This window comes from Canis lupus, chromosome 1 (genome assembly GCF_003254725.2).
Source record: "Canis lupus dingo isolate Sandy chromosome 1, ASM325472v2, whole genome shotgun sequence".
Taxonomy (NCBI): Eukaryota; Metazoa; Chordata; class Mammalia; order Carnivora; family Canidae; genus Canis; species Canis lupus.
Genome location: NC_064243.1, coordinates 117,233,888 through 117,253,333, shown reverse-complemented (window position 1 = coordinate 117,253,333; position 19,446 = coordinate 117,233,888). Strand labels below are relative to the sequence as shown.

At 60.0% G+C, this 19,446-nt stretch overlaps 3 protein-coding genes and 1 long non-coding RNA gene across 7 annotated transcripts in view; 2 read left to right on the top strand and 2 right to left on the bottom strand.

The window, feature by feature from the left end:
- The first annotated feature begins 1,624 nt into the window (after window positions 1–1,624).
- Window positions 1,625–9,483, top strand: GAPDHS (glyceraldehyde-3-phosphate dehydrogenase, spermatogenic). Of its 2 annotated transcripts, XM_025421716.3 has the most exons (11): window positions 1,626–1,787; window positions 4,186–4,351; window positions 5,048–5,144; window positions 5,308–5,414; window positions 6,603–6,693; window positions 6,789–6,907; window positions 7,285–7,366; window positions 7,643–7,794; window positions 7,945–8,107; window positions 9,101–9,198; window positions 9,286–9,483. In XM_025421716.3, exons 1-11 carry the CDS (start codon window positions 1,721–1,723, stop codon window positions 9,356–9,358), a joined length of 1,215 nt encoding a protein of 404 aa, XP_025277501.1. In that variant the 5' UTR covers window positions 1,626–1,720; the 3' UTR covers window positions 9,359–9,483. The 2 variants fall into 2 exon arrangements, with proteins under 2 accessions (XP_025277503.1, XP_025277501.1); XM_025421718.3 differs by lacking the exons at window positions 9,101–9,198; window positions 9,286–9,483 and adding an exon at window positions 8,938–9,076 and having other exon boundaries at window positions 1,625–1,787.
- On the bottom strand, window positions 4,233–7,391 carry LOC125755186 (uncharacterized). Its single transcript, XR_007411032.1, has 2 exons — window positions 7,251–7,391; window positions 4,233–4,503 (listed from the first exon to the last, which is right to left on the bottom strand). It is a non-coding gene; the product is annotated as an uncharacterized LOC125755186 (long non-coding RNA).
- Window positions 9,484–9,715: 232 nt separating the features above from the next.
- On the top strand, window positions 9,716–11,356 carry TMEM147 (transmembrane protein 147). Its single transcript, XM_025421785.3, has 7 exons — window positions 9,716–9,886; window positions 9,954–10,023; window positions 10,368–10,427; window positions 10,508–10,644; window positions 10,782–10,866; window positions 10,953–11,074; window positions 11,155–11,356. The coding sequence occupies exons 1-7, from the start codon at window positions 9,810–9,812 to the stop codon at window positions 11,276–11,278; spliced, it is 675 nt and encodes a 224-aa protein (XP_025277570.1). The 5' UTR covers window positions 9,716–9,809; the 3' UTR covers window positions 11,279–11,356.
- Window positions 11,357–14,031: 2,675 nt separating this feature from the next.
- Window positions 14,032–19,446, bottom strand: part of ATP4A (ATPase H+/K+ transporting subunit alpha) — a 114,093-nt gene continuing 108,678 nt past the window's right edge. For all 3 annotated transcript variants that reach the window (XM_049110796.1, XM_049110795.1, XM_035704451.2), the window contains 10 exons: window positions 18,718–18,854; window positions 18,490–18,640; window positions 18,229–18,397; window positions 17,983–18,137; window positions 16,920–17,043; window positions 16,421–16,566; window positions 15,245–15,378; window positions 14,794–14,895; window positions 14,613–14,704; window positions 14,032–14,421 (listed from right to left, as the gene is read on the bottom strand). In XM_049110796.1, the coding sequence (XP_048966753.1) occupies window positions 14,393–14,421; window positions 14,613–14,704; window positions 14,794–14,895; window positions 15,245–15,378; window positions 16,421–16,566; window positions 16,920–17,043; window positions 17,983–18,137; window positions 18,229–18,397; window positions 18,490–18,640; window positions 18,718–18,854 (1,239 nt within the window). In that variant the 3' untranslated portion in view covers window positions 14,032–14,392. The remainder of the gene's footprint in view (window positions 14,422–14,612; window positions 14,705–14,793; window positions 14,896–15,244; window positions 15,379–16,420; window positions 16,567–16,919; window positions 17,044–17,982; window positions 18,138–18,228; window positions 18,398–18,489; window positions 18,641–18,717; window positions 18,855–19,446) is intronic.

Sequence of the window (19,446 nt, the reverse complement as noted above, 5' to 3'; positions counted from 1 at the left end):
CAGGGGCTCGAGCACTGAGCTGCCACCGAGCTGCCACCAGGCTGCCACCCAGCTTCCCCGCTCGGGTTAGGACCTGCACCAGCTCCTGCGGGCTGGCAAACACCTGCCCCCGATGCTTTGGCAGATCCTGCCCATAAAGTCATCCGGACCTGAATCAGCCTCCGGGAGGATAGATCTTAACTCCGGTTCTTCTCTTGTTGGCCTACTCGGATTTGCCATTTCTTTTGCACCAGTGTGGATCCTTTATATCTTCTAAGAAAATTTTCAATTGCGTCTAGCTTTTCCTATTCTTGTAAAGCCGTACAAAACCAACCCCCTTCCAGTCCTGGCTTTATTCATGTGACCTTCCACACCCCGCATCCCCTCCCCCATCATATGTGTTAAGTTTGTCCCCCCCTCTTTGTTTACTTAATACCTGCATTTTGGTCTTGGGTCACTGAAATTCCCCATCGGTACACCCCGATTTCTTTTCAGTTCCACCTCTCCGGGCCACCCAAGCAGGAGAGCCTCACCCTCGCCTGTCCCATTGCAGGTGCTTGGCAAACTGAGTTCCCATGAAGGCTTGGGGAAGGAAGAGGTTATGTCATTGTGCCCCTTCTTGCTTTACACCTCTATCTGGGATGACGACTCCTTCCCAGCCCAAACCCCTCCACCCCCTAACTCTTGGTCACAGCTGTGTGTCAGCCAGCCCTGCAGGTGAAGGTGCCTGTGAATCACAGATGTGCAAATGAGCCCCCACCCTCAGCGCGTTAAAAGGAGGCATCTGTCCTGTTGGTCCCCCGAAGCTGCTGTGTGCCAGTCACAGTTCTAGGCAGCGGCGGAGGCCCCGTGGTGAACAGCGACACAGCAAGTAGATCAATAACTAGATCATGACAAACTACATGAGAAGAACGGGGTGCACTGAGGGGATCTGGCCTGGAGGTCACTTAAATTCAAGATTGGGAATCCGAAGAAATGGGAGGAGGCGATATTGATGTGTTCGTTCTGGCACTGATTGAGCGAGCACCCTGTAGGTCCCAAACCTTCTTCTAGTCAATGGGATAGAAAAGCGAAGGGACACGAGCTCTCCGCCACTCTGCAGCGTACGGTGTGGTGGGCACAGACAACTGGCAAGAAAACGAGTGAACAGGATGGCTTTCTAGAGAGAGACAGATGCTGTGAGGCAACTAAAAATGTAGAGCATGTAGTAGCTTTGCACATTGGAGCACCTAACCCAGGAAGGGAAGTCAGAGGAGGCTTCCTGGGAGGGGAGTAGATGGAGGGGTGAGGGCCCGAGCGACAGTGACTGAGGGAGGAGAGCACTTTACAGGGCGCTAGGAGGGTCCCTCTGAAAGGGTGGCACCTGAGGGAAACCAGGACGTGGGGAGCAAGGACAGGGCAGGGCTTTTCGGGCCAGAGGAAGCAGCTAGGGTAGCTAACCCCCCGGGTGGGGCAGGGGGGTCAAGGGGCAGCACAGGCAGGGCGCCCAGGGAGAAGGGGGGGACAGGAGAGGGCTTTGAGGACCAGGGTAAAAAGCTGGATTCTATGCTAGACGCCAGTGGTGGCCTCGGGACGCTGGGGCAAGGCATGCGGACGTCACGCGCTTCGCCACCGCCTCTGTGACATCACCGGGCACTGTGACGTTGCGGCGAGAAGCTTGCGCCACTAGCCCGGGGCACCGGGCGCCGCAGTGTAACATCGCGGCGGGTGCCCGGGCGGCTAGGCCATGAAACCTTAGGCCATGTCGAAACGCGACATCGTCCTCACCAATGTCACCGTTGTCCAGCTGCTGCGACAGCCGTGCCCTGGTGAGGGAGGCGGCGGGGCCACCTGGGAAAGGGGAGGCAGGGTGGTGGGGCCCCCTGCGGCGCGCGTGCACGAGGGAGGGGGCGGGAGGCGGCCAAGGCGCCCCCCTCCGTCCTTCCCCCTGCCCTTCCTCCCTGCCCCTGTCCGTCCCCGGGTCCCCCCAGGCCTTGGCGCCCTAGGAGGTGGACCGAGGCAAGGGGGGGACAGGCTCCTCTTGGGCGCCGGCCTGCGCTCCCCGCAGCCTCCCAACCCCTGGGGAGGCCGGTGTGTTCACTGTCCCCACTCGCCGCGGCCACCCAGCGAGCGCAAGCCGCTGCCCTGGGACTCAGCGCCGAGGAGCCACCGACCCGAGCCCCCCCACCCCCCACCCCGGGCGGCCCCACCGCATCCAGCCCGAGGGGCGCACACGCCCCAGCCCGTGAACCCAGGCCGAGGCCACGCCGCATTCCCTCGCGGCCTCCTCCGCACTGGCCGCCGGCCCGGGTGGGCGGGACGCCAGGGTCGGGGGCGGTGGGAGGGCCCCCCAGGAAGCAGGTTCTCTGCTGCGGGCTGCGAACCTCCTCCCTGCCCGGCACCCGCTGTGACCTCGGGCCTCGGTTTCCCCTCCGCAAGGTGGATTTATAGCACATGCCTTACAGCCCTGGCGCCCCGGGAGCGCGGGCAGCGCCTAGCCCGTGGCTGCGCCCAGGAAATGGGAGCGGCTGCCTAATTAGGAGAGCGCGCCCGGCCCTTGTTTCACCTACCAGGTGATGCTTCATCACTGAAGCTCCTTCAGGCTCTTCCTTCCCAGTGCAGCAGCTTTCCTCCAGCCAGCGCACCCCACCCCTGGACGAGGCGGGGGGAGCCTGGGAGAAGGTGGGAGAGGAGAACCAGCTGTTTTCTTTTGAAAGGTCGGGGGTGGGCTCAGATTCCCACTCAACCCACATGAACAGATCTCGCCCCTTTCCTGATAGTGGAAGCAGAGCCCCCAGAAATGCAAACATCCTAGGGTCACCAAAACCACAGGGTCACTGCCACAAATGAAGAACTGGTGTTGCCACAGGAAACCCACAGTCCAGGCTCAGGCCACATAGTCTGCGGCAGCCCGTCGAGGTCAGGGAGACCCAGAGGCCGGGTGGCCCCGGCTCCTAGCCCCAGCACCTCCCAGTGCCCTTGACTCTGGCGCCGAGTGCAGCGGCCACCTTCCTCCTCCAGCTCTTCTCCAACCTCTCTGTCTTCCTTTTCCTCTCAACCACTCTTAGCAGCAACTTCCTCCCTCTGCTGAGGTCAGCACCTATTGGGGGGTGAGATCTGAGCCTTTGATAGTGGCCCCCAGCCAGCTCAGATGTGGCACCAGTTAACAGGCCAGAGAGGTCCCTGACTTGCTCAAGACTACACAGCTGGCAGGTGGCTGAGCAGGGGTGATAGTCAGGCCTGATTCCCAGCTGGAAACCCTCTGCGGGCCAGGCCCCCAGACTGGTGCCTCTGTGTCTCCCTCCCACCCCCAAGCCCTAGTCTACAGCCCTGCTAGCACGCCTCCGAGTAGTGGGGGGCTTCAGATGCAGGACGGGAGTGGAAGTGTGTACCTTTGGAGAGGTGGAAGCTGGCGTGGATTTCCACTCGTTTCATGTGATGATACCCCTGTATTGCCTCTGTGGATCACCAGAGTTATTCTCTGTGGATCACCTGGAGTGCTTTTAGAACCAGGATTCCTGGGCCTCAGTGTAGACCTACTGAGTCAGATTTCCCCAGGAAGAGGCCTGCCCTGGGGTTCTTATCCTAACAGCTTGGGGTCCGCTGGGCTAAAGCAATTATCAGATGAGTTTGGGAAATGATCTTTGAAATACTCATTTAAGTGGACTGTTTCCTAGACTCTCTCAATAGCATTACATGCATCACCTCACTCAATCATCACAGTGACTCTCAGAAGTACTATCATCGTCATTTGCCAGAGCAGGAAACTGAGGCACAGACAATACCATCCCCACGTGTGATTGTTAAAAACGTGGACTGAGTTAGACTCTCCAGGGAAGGGTCCCTGGCATTGGTGGGGGGGGGGGTTAAGTATTTATTTATTTATTTATTTATTTATTCATGAGAATAAATTCATGAGAGAGGCAGAGACACAGGCATTAGGAGAAGCAGGCTCCCTGCGGGGAGCCCGACATGGGACTCGATCCCAGGACCCTGGGATCACGACCTGAGCCAAAGGCAAACGTTCAACCACTGAGCCACCCAGGCATCCGTAGCATTGGTGTTTTAAAGCAAGCCCACCCCCTGCTCACTGGGTGCATCGTGTAGGTTGGGGAAACACTGAGCCAGGTGGTCGGCCACCACAGCAAGGGGTTCCGGGTGGCCAAAATGGCTCATTCCCTCCCACTGTGACGATGCAGTTCATTGTCCCCACCCGATCCCCAACAGTGACCAGAGCACCACCTCCGCCAGAGCCCAAAGTTGAGGCAGAGCGGGAGCCCCAGCCTGAGCCAGAGCCGGAGCCCAAACCTGAGCCAGTCAAGGAGGAACCCCCGCCTCTTCCTCAACCTAAGAAGGCTCCTGTGGGTCAGAAGCTGACCGTGGGCATCAATGGGTGAGCTGGCCCCGGCCCGAGGGCCCAGCCTTCCCTCTGGCTGCTTCCCCGGGGCATCCCCCCACTTCTCACCATCAGCGCTGTCATTCTGCCAACCCTTAGGAAGCACAGGGAAGGGGTAGACGGGGCTCCGCCCTCAGAGAGCTCACATTCTGCCGGGAAGACAACAATCAAATAAGGCACGCGACAGTCCAGTGACATGAGTAGAACGGGAGTCGGGTGCAATTAGCGGCGAGGAGCGGGGTAGCCAGCTCAGAGGTGGGGGCAGCTCAGTGCACTCGGAACAGGCAGGAATCTGTGTGGGGAGCAAGCAAGGGAGCCAAGGGGAAGGAGGGGGAAGCTGGCGGGGGCCTAGCAGGCCGTGGGAAGCAGTCTGGACCTGACTTTACGGAGTTAGAGCCGAGGAGCTTTTCAAGCCAAGTGACATAATCTGACCTGAAGTTCTACAAGATCCTCCCAGCTCCAGGGTCAGGAAGAGGAGGGTGGGATGGATGGGTAGAGGAAGCAGGAAAAGCATTAAGGGGCCGGAGAGGACATGTGGGCAAGAGAAGACAGTGCCTGCACTGTGCCGCCGCCTCTGGGAGTCCCACCCAACCCCCTAGAGCGCACCTCCAGTTAGCCCTTTCTCTCCCATCCCTCCTCTGCCTGCTGGCGAGGACTCTGAGCACCGCCCCCGCCACCCTTGTCCCTGTACAGATTTGGACGCATCGGTCGCCTGGTGCTACGCGCCTGCATACAGAAGGGTGTTAAAGTGGTGGCAGTGAATGACCCATTCATTGACCCAGAATATATGGTGAGCAGCAGGCAGAAGGTAGAGCTGGGAAGGGAGTGGGGAGGAGAGCTCCGTGGAAGGCTCCCAGATGCCATGTGGAACCTTCATGGAGGGGGGACTCCCTAGGGATGCTCACTCCTCTACCCTTGCCACCCAAGACTGGGAGCCATCCTGTCGCCCGCAGGTGTACATGTTTAAATATGACTCCACCCACGGCCGGTACAAGGGGAGCGTGGAGCACAGGAACGGAAAGCTGGTGGTAGACAACCAGGAGATCAGCGTCTTCCAGTGGTAAGGGCAGCTCTCGGACTCGTGCCCGCAGCATATCCATGCAGGAGCTGTAGAGAGGACTAGAACGGGACTCCAACCTCTCACATGGGGGCCAGGATCCCCCAAACTGTGTGCACGCATGCCCCTGGGTACTGGGCAGAGAGGGGTTTCCGAGAAGTCCCCGACCCCTAAAATGGTTCAAAAGCACTAATCTAGAAAGGTGTCCCACTCTACTCAAACTACTTTTTATTTAACACACATTCACATGCTTTCTCACAGGCGTAGCAACTCAATATGTTTAACGCTCAACTTCTGATTCTCCTTCAACCCCCAAACCTATTCATGTCCCTTCCCAGGAAACGGCACCAACCGTTTCCGCTCGGTTCTTACACAGCAGCCACAGGGGCCTTTTAAAAACATCAACTGGACTTGGTGACTCCCCTACTTAAATCCTCCAACGGCATCCCATCCCCCCTGAATAAAACCCCAGGTCCTGATGGGGACCCCCTGCCTTTCCATGTTGTCCCAACCGTGCCAGTCACCTCTGGAGACCCTAAACCAGACCTCTGAAACTCGGGCAATGCTGCCGAGTACCCATGTCACACGGTTCACACTGATAGTAATACCCTTCCTTCCATTTATTTTATTTTTTGTTTGGTTGGTTGGTTTTTTTTCCCATTTATTTATTTATTTATTTTTATTGGAGTTCAATTTGCCAACATCTAGCATAACACCCCGTGCCCATCACCCAGTCCTTCCTTCCATTTAAAGATAGGTTTAGAATCTGTAAATCAAAAGCAATCGGGTTAGATGTTTAATATGCTTCAAATATAAACTTTTAAGATAACAAAAAAATTAAAAATAAAAAAATGGGACCCCCGAACCTGTAATGGGAGGTTCCCTTTCTAAATATAGAAGTTTGCAGCCTCGGCTGGACCCCTCGGCCCGAGACTTTCCCACGCACCTGTGCATGCGCCCCGGCCAGGTCCCTCTGGCACAGCCACGGCAGGGGCGGGGGGGCGGGGGGCGCGGGTTTCAGCTTCTACTTGTGGGGCGGGAGGGCTGGTGAGGTGCTGGGGCTACTGTGGGAGTGGGAGGGTACAGGCCGGGTAAGAAGGCCTCCGGTTGGCCTTCGAGCAGTGAAGGCCATGCCTGTAAGGCAGGGCCGCGCTGGAAGAGCCCGGCTCAGGCGCTGCCACCCCTCCACAGCAAGCAGCCCCGAGACATTCCCTGGAAGTCTGTCGGGAACCCCTTTGTGGTGGAGTCCACAGGCGTGTACCTGTCCTTAGAGGAAGCTTCAGTAAGTGGGGGACAGGTGCCCAGACACCTGGGCGGGGGTAGGGGGTGTGGAGGCGGCCCTCAAAGCACCCCCTGCCACCTGTGCTCCTCCTCTAGGGCCACATCGAGGCAGGCGCCTTGCGTGTGGTCATCTCCGCACCCTCACCGGATGCACCCATGTTTGTCATGGGGGTAAACGAGAAGAGCTATGATCCTGCCTCCATGAAAGTCGTCAGGTAATGGGCAGCACCCTTCTTAAGGGTGTGAGTGGCACCCAGAGGACATGCCAGCCTCCCCCTCTTCACCCCCGCTCCCAGTAGACCCCCGGTGCTGCTTCACATCTCCTTTCCCAAAGCCTTGATGCCGTCATGTCACCGTTTCCCTAAAACTCCCGGTTAGAACAGCAGGACTCCCAGGGAACATGCTTGGGGAGCGTCCCCAGCTGTACCTCCAGCACCTCCCCTCAGCCTGAAGGGCACCCCCAGTGATCCCCCTCCTCCCCATCCTGACGTCCACAAGACCAGGCCTGTGTGCATAACCCGAGAGAGGTGAGGGTGCAGGACTTGTTCTGCGACTCACCTCACACTGCCCTTGCACACGTGGCCCGTTTCAGCAATGCATCCTGCACCACCAACTGCCTGGCGCCCCTTGCCAAGGTCATCCATGAGCGATTTGGGATCGTGGAAGGGCTGATGGTGAGCTGGGACAGAGGCTGACAGGAGGGGTGGCAGGGAAACTCCACCTCTTCCCAGGATTGGCTTAGCGTGAGGGGTTAAGAGGGAGAGAGACGGTTTCGGGGGGAGGAGCCAAGTGGTGAAGTCTCTTAAAATACTGTGCGACCTCCAGACAGGCTGGCCCCTGGCCTGTACCTGGCCCTCCCGGGGTCTGTGGACTTCCCCACCCAGGTCACCACCTCAGGCCTGGGAGCTTAGGAGGAGGAAGGGCTCAGCTCGGCCTTCTTCTTCCCCAAGACCACAGTTCATTCCTATACTGCCACCCAGAAGACTGTGGACGGGCCATCAAAGAAGGCCTGGCGAGATGGCCGGGGCGCCCACCAGAACATCATCCCAGCCTCCACGGGGGCTGCCAAGGCCGTTGGCAAAGTCATCCCAGACCTCAAAGGGTATGAAGGCAGAAAGCTGCAACCAGGGTTGGGATACGCCCCCAGGAGGACTGGACTGGCCCCCAATCCTTGAGGGGAAAGTAGAGACTACATGGGATGGATGGAGAAGTCCTGGGTTCTGACTCCCACCCCTAATGTGGGATTTTCCAGGAAGCTGACAGGAATGGCGTTCCGGGTGCCAACCCCAGACGTATCTGTTGTGGACCTGACCTGCCGCCTGGCCCAGCCCACCCCATACGAGGCCATCAAAGAGGCCATAAAAGCGGCAGCCAAGGGGCCCCTCGCTGGCATCCTTGCCTACACCGAGGATGAGGTAGGGGCTGAGGTGGGGGACCGTGGGAAGAGCCCTCTGGGGAGGAATTCCCCTGTTGCCAAAGAGCTGCTCACGTCGTATCAAGATAGGGGCTGCAGGGCTGGGGAGGTCTGGAGGGCTGCTCTTCCCACCTCAGGGTCTTTGCACTTGCTGCTCCTTTGGTCTGAATAGCTTTTCTTCCCGGTGGCCAAGCAGTCGGCCCTCAGCTGCTCCAAGTCCCTATTTCAGCTTCTGTCCTCAGTGACATATTCTCCTTCTGACCCTCTTACTTGAAGTTCCCTTTCACCGTCAGCGTTGGCGCCGCTAGCATGTGCACCACAGGAAAGCAGGGACTTGGGGGCTCCGTGGCTCCAGCCATCTCCCCGGGGCCTGGCACAGCGGCAGCTGCTCAATGGGTGCCTCAGGAACAAGACAGTGGCCCCCACTTTTCAACAATCGGTCAGGGTAGGCCAGGCCAGGCGCCTTCCCTGTGAAGAACGGCTGTCACCATGCATTTGCTCCCGGTCGCGCCATCTCTGCGCTTCCACCTTTGGTGCTGTCTCTGCTTTAGCTCCTACAGGTCCACTCTCACCAGGCTCTCTTAAGGAAATCAGATCACATCCCCTCCCACTGCTGAAAACCTTCCTCTGTGGCCGACACCGCACTAGGGCCAACCCCGGGGTTGGGTGGGGGGCCTGTGCTGTAGCTCCTTCCACCTCGGGCACTAGACCTCCAGACCCAGCCTCCCAGGGGGCCTTGCTGGCCGGCCGTAAGGACGAATACCTGCATGCTCACCGGGACGGGACTGCTGCAGCCTCAGGGTGTTTGTGCTCTTCGTCCTTTGGCCGCAGGCCAAGCCCCCGCGTGCCTTCCTCCTGGGCCCCCAGAACCTGGACACAGCGGGCTCCCAGACACTGTAGGTGAAGCGATGGCCAGGTGCCTAAGAGCCGGAGCCTGGGCTCCTGGAGGTCCTTGCTCCGCGCCCACACTCATCTTTGAAATTCGGACGCCCAGGTCGTGTCCACGGACTTTGTGGGCAACACCCACTCGTCCATCTTCGACGCTAACGCCGGCATCGCGCTCAACAACAGCTTCGTGAAGCTCATTTCCTGGTGAGGTGGTTGGGGTCCGCGGGGCGGGGGGGGTGCGGACCAGGAGCGGTCCGGAGGGGGGCCCTGACCCGCCGCCCCGCTCCCCAGGTACGACAACGAGTTCGGCTACAGTCACCGGGTGGTGGACCTCCTCCGCTACATGTTCAACCGTGACCAGTGACGCAGGACGGCCCCCCTCCGCTCCCCTGGGCTCCCGGGCCGGAACTCGTGCCCCCCGTTCCCGCCCTCGCCTCCCCCGGGGCGGGAGGGCGCCCCGCTGTGAAATAAAAACGCAGAGTGCTCCCAGCCGCGCCCGTGTCGCTGCGCCCGTCCCACGGGGGGCGCGGGCGCCCGCACTGCCCCGCCCCCAGCCCCGCCCCCAGCCCCGCCCCCAGCCCCGCCCCCAGCCCCGCCCCCAGCCCCAGCCTGGCTCCGCGCCGGCGCACTGGGGCCGCGCAGACTCGGGGGGCGGGGCGGCCGCGGGCCGTGACGTCAGCGCGCCGGCGCCGGCCGGGCCCCCGCTCCCAGAAGGCCGCGCGGGTCGCGGCGGAGGCAGCGGGCGCTAGGCCCGGCTCGGGCGCCAGGCGGCGGAGGCGGAGACGCGCGCTCCGGCGGGCCGGGCGGCCGGCGCCATGACCCTGTTCCACTTCGGGAACTGCTTCGCCCTGGCCTACTTCCCGTACTTCATCACCTACAAGTGCAGCGGCCTGTGAGTGCGGGGCGGCCGCGGGCGGGAGGGCGCGGGCCCGGGCTCGGCTCACCGCCCGCTCCTGCAGGTCGGAGTACAACGCCTTCTGGAAGTGCGTGCAGGCCGGCGTCACCTACCTCTTCGTGCAGCTGTGCAAGGTGAGGCCCCGCGCCCCGGGAACCCCCCTGGGAGACGTGCTCCGGGAGGGGGGACCGGGAGGGGCCCCGAGGTCTCCGAGCCACCGCTAGTAGCTCTGTAGTGAAGTCGAGGAAACTCCGCCGGGCGGCGCAGCGTCGTGGACTCGTGGGAGGCGCGAACCCGGTGCTGCCTCCACCGCTGGGGTGCCTAGCCCCGCACCTCCGCGCCTGACCCCGGCCCTGTACTCTCGCCCCCCTTCTGGCCGTCCCGCGCCACAAGGGCCCCCCGAGCCCCACCCTCCGCCTCCACATTCCCCTTGGGTGATTCCCGTCCCCCTGCAGCGACCTCTGTTTTCTGTTCTCAGATGCTGTTCCTGGCCACTTTTTTTCCCACCTGGGAAGGCGGCATCTATGACTTCATCGGGGTGAGTGGGGCAAGGGGCGGGAGTGCAGGAGCGGGGCCCCCTGGCCCCCGTACTCACTCGCGCGTCAACCCGACCCACAGGAGTTCATGAAGGCCAGCGTGGATGTGGCGGACCTGATCGGCCTCAACCTTGTCATGTCCCGGAACGCAGGCAAGGGGGAGTACAAGATCATGGTTGCTGCCCTGGGCTGGGCCACCGCCGAGCTCATTATGTCCCGGTGTGTGCAGCAGCCTGGCGCCCACATCCCCGAGAAAGGGCACCTGGGTTCTAGGGAGGTGCTGGAGGGCAGGGGCTCAGATTCTGGGTGCTGAGGGTGTTTGGGTGCTGGAGAATCCCTCCCTTTGCCTTCCTCAGCTGCATCCCTCTCTGGGTTGGAGCCCGGGGCATTGAGTTTGACTGGAAGTACATCCAGATGAGCATTGACTCCAACATCAGTCTGGTACGCAGTCCTGCTGCCCCGCACACCCCATTGCTGCTGGCCGTGCTCTCCCCCGAGGCCTGCCCTGACTTCCTGCCTCCCTGCAGGTCCATTACATCGTCGCATCTGCCCAGGTCTGGATGATAACACGCTACGACCTGTACCACACTTTTCGGCCAGCGGTCCTCCTCCTGATGTTCCTCAGCGTCTACAAGGCCTTTGTCATGGAGTGAGCTGGGTGGGGTTTGAGGTTGGGTCTGTGTAGGGGTAGATTATCTGTTCTTCTCTCATTGCGATGTTTCCCCACAGGACCTTCGTCCACCTCTGTTCCCTGGGCAGCTGGACAGCACTGCTGGCCCGGGCAGTGGTGACAGGGCTGCTGGCCCTCAGCACCCTGGCCCTCTACGTAGCCGTCGTCAACGTGCACTCCTAGGCTTGGTGCCCCCCAGAAATTCACATACCCTTTCCCTTGCCTCCCGGTTTCAGTGAAGTAAACAGTATTTGGAATGTTGGTTCTGCCTCCATCTCTCTCTGGAACTATCTACCGATACCGTGCTCCCTGGGTTCTAGAGGCCCTCATTCTGGCTTTGAAGCCAGGTAGGCAGGCGGGGAAACTGGCCAGCGCTGGTTTGTTCTGTGTTCCGCAGCAGTTCCCTGCTCTTCATTTTCCCAGGATAGACATGGCTGGAGTAGACAGTCTTTGAGCAGTTGCAAAGACCAGGGCCCTTGGGGAACAGGTGGTAGAAGGCAGCTAGAAGCCAAGAATATAGTTCTTGGAGGCTTTTCCTCACCCTTCCCTGGCTGCTGCTCTCCTAGGCTCTCAGCCCTAATCTCCCCTCATGATCCACCCTTCCTGTGGCAGCCGAGGGGATCTGTCTGAAATCCCAGCTGTATTAGTGCACGCTCCCCATTGACAACCATCTAGGACTCCCCGTTGCATACTGAACAGTCCAACCACCTGAACTTTGGGTGTTGCTCTTGAGGACAGACTTTAATGATTCTGAGCTCTTGGGTGCTTTGGTTTGCTTCTATGGCCCTCACATCAAATCCTGGCTGGAGCCTTCTCAGGGTGGAGTGCAGAAACAGCTGCAGCCAACCAGCACAGTAGCCGAGCCCACCAACTCGAATGTTCTCCTGGATGCCCCCCTCCCTATGTCTCGTTTCACTAACTCCTTGGGAGCTTCTCAAGTGCAATCAGAAACCGCCTCCATTATGCAGAGGGCAGAAAGGAGACAGGTGGCCTTTTCAAGTTGGTAGGTGGCATCCTTAAGCAAGGAAACTTTTCAAGGCTTATCTTTGGGTTGCAAGATTAGATCTCTGCACCCATCTACCAAATCTTGAAAGTTAAATCAGGGCCTTAACTGGGTTCAGTGACATACACCATCTAATGCCACACTGTTATCTCAAAGCTGTGTCCTTGGGGCAGCATCTGGAGGGGTGGAGGAAAATGCACATTCCAAGGACTGGAGTGGGTGAGGAGCCTCCCAGCTCACAGTTCAGCCAGTCAAGTTCATGTGCTCTCCATCTTCCTCCCCCCATGCCACCCCAGCCCTGCCCTGTCCTTGTGGAGCCAGCCACCTGCCCCATTCCCTCCCCTTCCCCAAGCAGGGCTTTGAATGTCATGTTTATGCTCCACCTTGATGCAAATCCTACCCACCCAGGAGGGTGTTCCCCAGCCCCTGTGGGTATTCCTACTGGGATCTCCCAAGGTGGGGATAGAGTCCGTGCCCCCTTCTTCCCTCTAGGCTGTCAGGTGCTGCCATAATGTTGCTTGACTCTGGACTAGGAAAGCACTAAATAACAGCCGTGCTAGGAATCTTGGTGTACTCCAAGGGGAAGTTTACCCTCAGGTGGGGCAGCCGCCACCTAGCCCTGCCCCCTTTTCATTGCCCCTAGTCCAGAAGGTCCATGGGTGTCTTGGGGCAGGGTGGGGAGCAAGTGATTGATTGGTCACAGAGTATATGGGCACTCTCCCAGCCCAGGTGAATCTGGGATAGGATTGCTCTCCCACACCTCCATCCCATGTCCCACCTAGCTTCAGACGAGTATGGGGACAGGTGAAGGTTGCAGAAATGACCTCAACTATTTTGCTGAGCAGGGACTCCTATCCCGAGTCCCTGCTGGTGGCCAACTATGTGGAATAATCCCAGCTTCTACGGGGCTCAGGGAGACCAGAGTGGTTGAGGGTGAAGTCGGGGGAGCTCAGGGCTGTGCTGGGGAAATGGGCTGGGGGGCAGAATGGGCTCCCTGGAAGAGAGATGTGAGCTGAGACCTAAAGAATGAGCTACTGGGGCAAGAGGGGAAAAGGCGGCAAAGCCTGTGTAAAGGCCTTGAGGCCAGAGAGCAGGCCTGGCTTTTCCAGTGAAATAAGAGTTGGTTGGAGTAAGATGGCTCGTGAGCCGGAAGGCGCTGGGGGCAGGGAAGGACAGGGAGTCCAGGGCTCGCCACGTTGCCCAGGGAGAAGGAAACACACTAATGGGACAGTGGAAGGGAGTGGGTTTGGAGGATGATGTAGAGGCTACTGGGTATCCCTGGGGCTCTGCAGAGTGGGGCAGCCAGAGACAGATGTGGGAGCCACTGCAGAGGCAGAACGGAGGCCATGGGGGGCTGTGGTGAGGAGGGGGAGAAGCCTGGGGTCCCATCACAGAGGCGCATGCTGAGGAAGGGGTGGGGTGTGCGGAGGTGGGAGGAGTGTCAAGGCAGTCGCCAGCAGCTGGAGAGACAGGTGTGAGGGGGGGACCTGGGACTTCAGCCTCCAGGGTCGGCCCCACCGAAGCAGCAGCAGAGAGTGAGCAAGTGGAACCAAGTGAGACACCCGTGAATGGGGAGGCAGCGTGCGGGGCTGCTAGAGGTAGGAGAGATCTTGACACCCTGAGGGGAGAAGGCGAGCACGTGGCAGGGAGAGAGCCCAGAGGTGGAGTCTAGGCGAGGGGACTGGCGACAGCACCGCTCCTGGGTGACCGTGGCCCCGTCCAGCACGACCGTAAGCACAGTCACCGTAGGCAAAGGAATGGGAGCTCGGTCCCCCGAGGGACGCTTCCCCCCGAGTACCTAGGATGCACTGGGCTGTGCTCCAGGTGCCCCGAGACACAGGCCTGCACAGATAGCTCCTGAGCCCGAGGACTGCGAGGTCAAAGGGCATCAGGGAAAACCACTCAGGACAGCACCCGGCACCAAACAAAGGCGTCGTCAGTGTAGCTGGTTTATTACTATCACGCGGCACAGGTGTGTATTGAAGCAGTACCCTGGGGAGCCCTCTGGGCACCCCGAGTGCAGACCCGCCTCACAGGAACAGCCAGCGCCCCACCCCTGCCAACACCCCCCCTCCCCACTCTTCAGACCAGGACCTGGCCCAGGGACCGCCCTGACGGGGTGGGCTCTCTGTGGATGGGGAAGGGGAGCGGGGAGGGCCCTCCAAGGTCGGGGCGCCGTGGGCTGCAGGAGCTGACACAGGTGCCAGGGCTCCTGGTCGCTTCGATGTTCCAGTGGCGGCCCAGCGGGTCCCATGCCCCCCACCTCTGCTGCGGGGGGTGCAGGGATGGTTCCTCTAATAGTAGAGCTCCTGATCCCACCAGCCTGGGAGAGAGAGAAAGGGGACTCAGTGCTGGGGGGTTGTGGGTCAGGACCTGGGCACCAGGGGCTCAGAGGTATGGATCAATGGAGGCTTGATATGGAGGGTCAAGGACTCAGAGGTCAAAGGTCAGGGCAGGTATTCTGAGGCCGTTCCAGCCCCCACCCCACCCCAGGCGCCCAGTCTCCACACTCACTCCCTGGGCAACAGCGAACTCCAAGTTTCCGAATCTCATCATAGACGAAGATGAGGAGGCCAAAGGGCATGGGCACCAGCCACCACTGGTACCTGAAGGCACAGGCGAGGTGGCAAGGTGAAGGCTACCCTCGAGTCTGTCCCCGTGCCCGTCCGTCTACTCACAGCTCCCAGCCCCTCACCGAATGGGCATGAAGTTGAAGATGTTGGGCATTCCGGGGCAGTAGCACAGGAAGCAGCCGATGCAGACCTGGAACACGATGGCGATCACCAGGATCCTGTTCCTGCGGGTGGGCAGGGTGGGACAGGCTCAGACTGGCGGGTTTAGGACAAAGACAGGCCACGAGGAGCTGGGGACCAGATGGGAACAGGGTGCTGGGTCAAGGGAGGTCATGAGCAGGGAGATGTTCAGCAGTGGACGTGGGGCCTGTCACACCCCCCATTTGGTGGCCGGGACGGAGGGGCTGGGTGGGGGGCACGTGGCGGGAGCTAGGGGCCAGCTGCAGAGGAGGATCGGTAGTGCCTGGCGGCTGGCACATGCGCACATGGGGGCTGCCGTTGGCTGGCGGCAGTGAGCCCCAGTCAGGAGCTGGAGCCATGGCTAGGGCGGGGGTGGGGGGCAGCTGGGGACACCTGAAGAAGCCCTGCTGGAAGGCAGACAGGCGGCGTGTCTTGCGGATGAGGACGTCAGCGATCTGGCACATCTCGATGCTGATGAAGAACACGGTGTAGCAGGTGTACTGCTGGTACAGGCGCTGCCCGAACGTCTGCGGGCCAGAGGGGGACAAAAGCAGCCTGAGCCCAGACGGAGAGCCTCTGCAGCCAGCCAGGCCCTCGGGGGGCCGGGGGCCACGAACCCCTCACATACGCCATCTGCCAGGCGTGCAGGACCCGGGAATGCGGGGCCTGGAAATCTTGGCCCTGCAGCGATTAGATGTCAGCACCGGGCCTGCTTCCACGCTGAGGAGGGATCTGGCGTTTCCCGCACAGCCACAAGGCACCTGCGGAAAGGGAGTCGGACTCCTAGGGCAGAATTTGCAAAGTCCACCGACTCCAGGGCCCGGGCAGGTGGCAAAAATGAGAGGAGTGGGCCAGAGGGGCCTTTGCCGGGGCGAGGCCCATGCCCCATTTAAAAGGAGCAACCACTATTCAGGCCATTTCCTCAACGTGACGGTTTATAATACCTAATTGTGAGGAACACTCGCTATGCTTCAGGTCCCAAGGGTTCCACATGTATTGTCGCTCTGAATCCCCCCAGTCACCCTGGGAGGAAGACCGGTGGTGCCCAAACCTCAGTATCCCCAGAATCCTCAGAAGGGCCAGCTAAACACAGACTTCCAGGCCCCACCCAGGTGGGGACTGAGGACTTGCACTTCAAACAAGTTCCCAGGTGATGCTGCTGGTCTCAGGACCGCACTGTGAAGGCACCAAAGCAGACAGCATCTCAACTTATAGATGGGGAAACTGAGGCATGGAGAGGCAATGCTACTAGCCCAGGGCCACACAGCTTGTGACGGATAGTGGCAGACCATGAATCTAGGCAGCCTGGCTCCGAGGTCCACATACTTAACTGTGACAGGAAATGTTTAAGGGGAATATCCTGACCAGTCAGAGTAACAGAATCGGGCGGTGGTTCCACCCTGGAGATGATGTGCTACTGCCGGGCAGGGAGGGCACCGTCTGCAGCAGGAGTTTGGAGCTGAGGTGGCGGTGGGAGAGGCTCCAGGATGGGCAGAGAGTCTGGGTATCTGGGATGCTCCGGTTAAGTCACATGTGGACGATGGGGAATGGGGTGGGGCAGGGGCTCACCCACTCCTGGCCGTAGCTGTCCTGCAGATCCTGTAGGTGGTGGTTCTCCCAGTACGGCCGCAGCCCCACACACAGCAACGGGAACCAGCCCTCCTGGGCCATGGCCGTGAAGTAGTCCGTGAAGCCAGCAAATGACTGGATGGCACCTGGGAGAGAGGCAAGGTGACATGGGGAGACAGAGATGGAGACATACACAGGGCCATGGAGAGAGAGAAGGACATGGAAGGACAGGGACACACAGAGAGACCCACAGAGAGAAGGTCAAGGACACAGATAATGACGGACACAGAGAGACACAGAGACAAGGATCCCAAGAGAGATCAATAGGGATGCAAGAGACAAGGCACAGAGAGACAGAGACACACCCAGAGACAGGGCCAGAGACAAAGAAGGGACACGGAGAGCATGGCAGACACGGACTCGGAGAACAGCCACCCAGGATCAAATGCCCACCCCAGGATCCAGAACAAGCCAGGGCCCTGGCCCCAAGGGCGCTCACCGATCTGGAAGTAGGAGTAGGCAGCCAGGGGCTCGTTGACCAATCGGTCTCGCTTTGGGTTCCGTGGGCGCAGGTGCATGATGTCACTCTCCGCCTTCTCATACGCCAGGGACACCGACGGGAACTGGCCAGGGGCGGAGGGAGCCAGGGTTAAACGTTTGCCTGTCCCCTAGGGACTGGGGTGCCCCCTTTCCCCCAGCAGTCCCCTCACTCCCCCCTATGGACAGAGACAGCACTGAGGTCAGGAGGCAGTGACCACACAGGCACACCTGCCCGGACAGCACGGACTGCCACACCCAGCCCACATCTGTGTCCACACCTGACCTGCTGTCCGTCTCCATCAGAACAGCTGCATTTACCTCTCCTACCCCCACCCTCTCCCCCTCCCTCCCTCTCCTTCCTTCTGTTTTTCTGTCCCTATCTCTGGTCTCTTTCTCTGTGACTATCTCTGCTTTTCCATCCCGTGTCCTGTCTCTCCCTGCCACTATCTCTGCATCTGTCTCCGTGCCCACGTCCTCCCTATCCCCCACCCCACCTGTTTGCCACTGCCCAGTGGCAGCAGAGTGTCCTGGTCAAGAGCAGAGGCTCTGGGGCACCTGACCACCTGGGTTCGAATCCCAGCATGTCATTGATTAAGTTGTGTGACCCGGGACAAGCCGCTCACCCTGTCTGTGCCTCAGTTATCTCATCAGCAAGATGGGGATGATAAATAAAGCCCCTCCCACAGAGTGTTTATGAGGACAAAATTCAATAAATTAATTTTTACTTAATTTTTTTACTTAAATTACCACACCTGGCCCAGAGAAGGTACTAGGCGAGTGTGCTGAATAAAAAAGTCAACAGGGCCATGCATCTGGCTGCATTCATGCCTGTGTCTGTGGTTCTTTGTCCGTCTGTCTGTCTGCCTTGGGGCCTGACAGCATTTATCCATCTGAGCCTGCTGAGGGAGGTCTGTCTGTGATCGATACGTGCGTGTGCTAATGCCTCTGTTGGTCTGAGCGTCCTTATCCAAGTCCATCTGTCTATGCCAACCCGAGTGTCCACGTCGGGGCCGGGGACTCACAATGTCGGTGCAGAGCTCTATGAAGAGGATGGTGATGCACCCGAGGGGCAGGGGCACGCTGACGGTGATGTAGATGAGGTAGGGCGTCAGCTCGGGGATGTTCTTGGTCAGCGTGTAGGCGATGGACTTTTTCAGGTTATCAAAGATCAGCCGGCCTGTGGGGGCACAGCAGGCACCTCAGCCTCCTCGCTGTGCACCTCCGGCTGTGCCCACACTGCCGCCCCCAGGCCCCGACCCGGCTCGGACCCTGCTCCACGCCTGTCACGATGGAGGCAAAGTTGTCATCCAGCAGGATCATGTCCGCTGCATTTTTGGCAGCGTCCGAGCCGGCAATGCCCATGGCCACGCCGATGTCGGCCTTCTTCAGGGCTGGGGAGTCGTTCACCCCATCCCCGGTCACGGCCACGATGGCACCCTGCAGGGAGGGGGTGCGGGGGGGTTGCTCGGTGAGAGGCCAGCCCAGGGCCTGCCCGGCCCACTTGCCAGCCTTCCTCAGCGGAGTCGTACCAGTCTCTGGCAGCTCTCCACGATCACCAGCTTCTGCTGGGGACTGGTACGAGCAAACACCATCTCGGGGTGAGTCCGCAGCGCCTCCACCAGCTCGGACGGGTCCATGTCCTTCAGCTGCATGCCATTGATGACGCAGGCGCGGGCATCCCTGGGAAGGGAGGCGGCCGGTGTATCAGCCTGCGGGGCGTGGGAGGAACCGGGGGTCGGGGGGCAGCAGGGGCTTACTTCCTATTAACTTGGTCCACAGGCACCCGGAGGCGGGCGGCGATGTCCTCCACTGTCTCGCTGCCCTCCGAAATGATGCCCACGCTGGCTGCAATGGCCTTGGCCGTGATGGGGTGGTCACCCGTCACCATGATCACCTGTTGGGGAGGGGACCCGCAGCCCCTTGACGCCTTCAGAGCAGCCCACTCTCCCCATCCACCTCACCGGACGTCTACTGATAGACTCGCTCACTTATTCAACCACCGTGTGCTTGGGAAAGGTCAGGGACAAAGCATGGAAACGTCTGTCCTCACGGGGCTGAAACTCTAGGGAGGGAGATGGCCAATGCACAAAACAAAGGGATAGATGACACCGCATGTGAGGAGGGTGGGAAATTAAGCTGAGTAAGGGGAATGGCAAATGCTGGGTGGGAAAGGTTGAGAAGGTGACATCTGAGCAAAGGTCTGAAAGAGGTGAGACAGCTGGTAAAGCTGAGAGGAGAGTGTGTTGCTGGCAACGGGAACAGCCGATGTTAAAGACCCTGAGGTGTGAACGTGCCTGCACTGTTGGAGGAGCAGCGGGAAGGCCAGCATGAGAGGTGAGGGGCTAAGGAACAAGCGTAGAAAGGTAACAGGGCTGGGCTCTTATAGGCCTTAGAGACCATGGGGAGGACAGGGGTGTTGCTTGCCCGGCCTTGGCTCCCCAACTCTTGATTTGTCTTTCAGGAACCATACCCCTCCCCCAGAGCTG

Coding starts and splice junctions, on each gene's coding strand:
- GAPDHS (XM_025421716.3), top strand. CDS start 1,721: ATGTCGAAACGCGACATCGTCCTCACCAATGTCACCGTTGTCCAGCTG. Junction 5,415..6,602: donor GAGATCAGCGTCTTCCAGTG/GTAAGGGCAGCT, acceptor ACCCCTCCACAG/CAAGCAGCCCCGAGACATTC. Junction 7,795..7,944: donor GTCATCCCAGACCTCAAAGG/GTATGAAGGCAG, acceptor GGGATTTTCCAG/GAAGCTGACAGGAATGGCGT.
- TMEM147 (XM_025421785.3), top strand. CDS start 9,810: ATGACCCTGTTCCACTTCGGGAACTGCTTCGCCCTGGCCTACTTCCCG. Junction 10,428..10,507: donor GCATCTATGACTTCATCGGG/GTGAGTGGGGCA, acceptor CCCGACCCACAG/GAGTTCATGAAGGCCAGCGT. Junction 11,075..11,154: donor TACAAGGCCTTTGTCATGGA/GTGAGCTGGGTG, acceptor GTTTCCCCACAG/GACCTTCGTCCACCTCTGTT.